The 2,319-nt window shown below is 46.1% G+C and overlaps 1 protein-coding gene across 1 annotated transcript in view; it reads left to right on the top strand.

Annotated features, from left to right (window-relative positions):
- Positions 1–2,319, top strand: part of ZC3H3 (zinc finger CCCH-type containing 3) — a 132,221-nt gene that overhangs the window by 104,089 nt on the left and 25,813 nt on the right. The window contains exon 7 of the mRNA XM_018558960.1: positions 516–594. Coding sequence (XP_018414462.1) covers positions 516–594 — 79 coding nt within the window. The remainder of the gene's footprint in view (positions 1–515; positions 595–2,319) is intronic.

Below are 2,319 nucleotides of genomic sequence, written 5' to 3'. Positions count from 1 at the left end.
CAATGTTTATAAACAGTGTTTCTTGTTATCTCTCTATCTCCCTCTGATCAATGTTTATAAACAATGTTACTTTGTATCTCTCTATCTCCCTCTATGAACAATGTTTATAAACAATGTTACTTTGTATCTCTCTATCTCCCTCTGATCAATGTTTATAAACAATGTTACTTTGTATCTCTATATCTCCCTCTGAGCAATGTTTATAAACAATGTTACTTTGTATCTCTATCTCCCTCTGATCAATGTTTATAAACAATGTTACTTTGTATCTCTCTATCTCCCCTCTGAACAATGTTTATAAACAATGTTACTTTGTATCTCTATCTCCCCTCTGATCAATGTTTATAAACAATGTTACTTTGTATCTCTCTATCTCCCTCTATGAACAATGTTCATAATCTGTGTGTCATATGTTCTGCTTTTGACAGCAATAGCTCTGTATAATCAATAAACGGTCCGGGTGCCTATTTCCTTTACACGTGTCTGCCTGTTACACGTTGTGCTCTTTCTTTCAGGGAAAGCAGATGTGAGCAGCGTCAGCCCCAGCACCCTGTACTCCAGTCGGACAGCCACCCCCACGCGGTATTTTGCAAGGTTAGTATATCTGTGTGTACTTCGTTCTTGGGTGCCGCATTCTTCCTCTTCTTTGTAACACCTGTGGTGATGTACTGCAGAATATTTTGTGTGTGTTAAATAAAAATCTGTAACCCGGCATCCCAAAAACTGGGACCTTCCTGCATCCCTACAGATGTGACCTCCCTGTGTGCTTTCAGCCATGACTTCACTGCATCTCCACAACTATGCCATCCCTACTGCCATGATCTCCCTGCATCCCTACAGCCATGATCTCCCTGCATCCCTACAGCCATGATCTCCCTGCATCGTTTCAGCCATGGCTTCCCTTCATCTACACAACCATGACCTGCCTGTATCCATACAGCCATGACCTCCCTTGATCCCTACAGCCGTGTCCTCCCTGCATCCCTTCAGCCATGACCCCCCACAATCATGACCTCCCTGCATCCCTACAGCCGTGACATCCCTACAGCCGCGTCCTCCCTGAATCCCTACAGCCGCGTCCTCCCTGAATCCCTACAGCTATGACTTCCCTGCATCTCCACAACCATGGCCTTCCTGTATCCCCTCAGCCATGACCTCCATGCATCCCTGCAGCCGTGACCTACCTGCATCCCTACGCCCTGCTTCTCAAGTCTATAAAATACACCTCTAGCAAGGTCTATTATTGCCCCTGGAAAGCATACTTTGCATGGTGAAAGGACTTTCCATCCCAGGAAGTACTCTGGCACATCCCGACCTTTCTCCAATCCAGACAGGATCAACATTTGGCCTCGAGTGCTATCAAATCTTGGCTCTAGCATTTCTCTTTCAAAGACCACATGTCTGTCATTCCTTGGGCTTATGCTTAGCTTGTTGGTCACATAGTTCCTCCTGTATGTCCACCTATGACTGTGGGATCTCAACCTGGTTCTGATGGCTCTTCAAAAACTGCCCTGTGACCCTAGCAGAGATATTTCTCTCTCCATACTCACCAACATGCTCGCCTTCCTTATCGCCATCGCCTCTGTAAGACAAGTTCCTGTGCTGGTCGTCCTCTCTTTTATCAAACCATTTCTGATTTTACACAGAGACAAGGTTGTCTTGAGGCCTGAGTCCTCTTTCTTTCCCCCCCAAGGTGGCTTCTTCCTTTCACCTTAGCTTGGACATTATACTTCCATCTCTCAGTCCTGCCCCAGTACATTCCATGGAGTTTTCTCTGCTTTGTTTGGATGTGGCATGAGGTGTTCTAGTTTTCCCGCCCAAACATGTCTTCCTTCAGACTGACCGACTCTCTCTTCGTCATTGCGCAGGGTCCCTGCAAGGAACAGCCTGCCTCTCGTTTCACATATTCTAGTGGAATTAGGTAGCTAATCATTCAGACCCCTCGACTTAAGGGTAAGGTTCCACCTTGTCAAGGCGCATTCTACTAGATCAGTAAACACGTCTTGGGCTTTTCAGCATCATGCGTCTGTTGCCCAGATTTCTAAGGCTGCCACCCGGGCTTCTGGTCACACAGGTGGATGTTCAGGCCAAATCTGATGCCAAAGATCCCGTATGTAGCTTTTGTAGCTGCATTTAGCCCCCAGTTTACCTTTTTGTTCTTGGGGGGGCTCGTTAGCATTTTGTTTGAGGTGTTGCCTCAGTTGGACTGTTTTTATACGTCACGTGCGCCGGAGAATCTTTCCGATCCTGTGTCCCTTAATGAATGATTAGGAAAATAGATCAAAATTAATTTTATTACACCCCACCCCCCCACCCTCT

Source organism: Nanorana parkeri, unplaced genomic scaffold (genome assembly GCF_000935625.1).
Source record: "Nanorana parkeri isolate BGI_ZX_2015 unplaced genomic scaffold, ASM93562v1 scaffold371, whole genome shotgun sequence".
NCBI lineage: Eukaryota > Metazoa > Chordata > Amphibia > Anura > Dicroglossidae > Nanorana > Nanorana parkeri.
The sequence above is the reverse complement of the archived record's forward strand: the minus strand, read 5'-3'. Positions and strand labels throughout refer to the sequence as shown.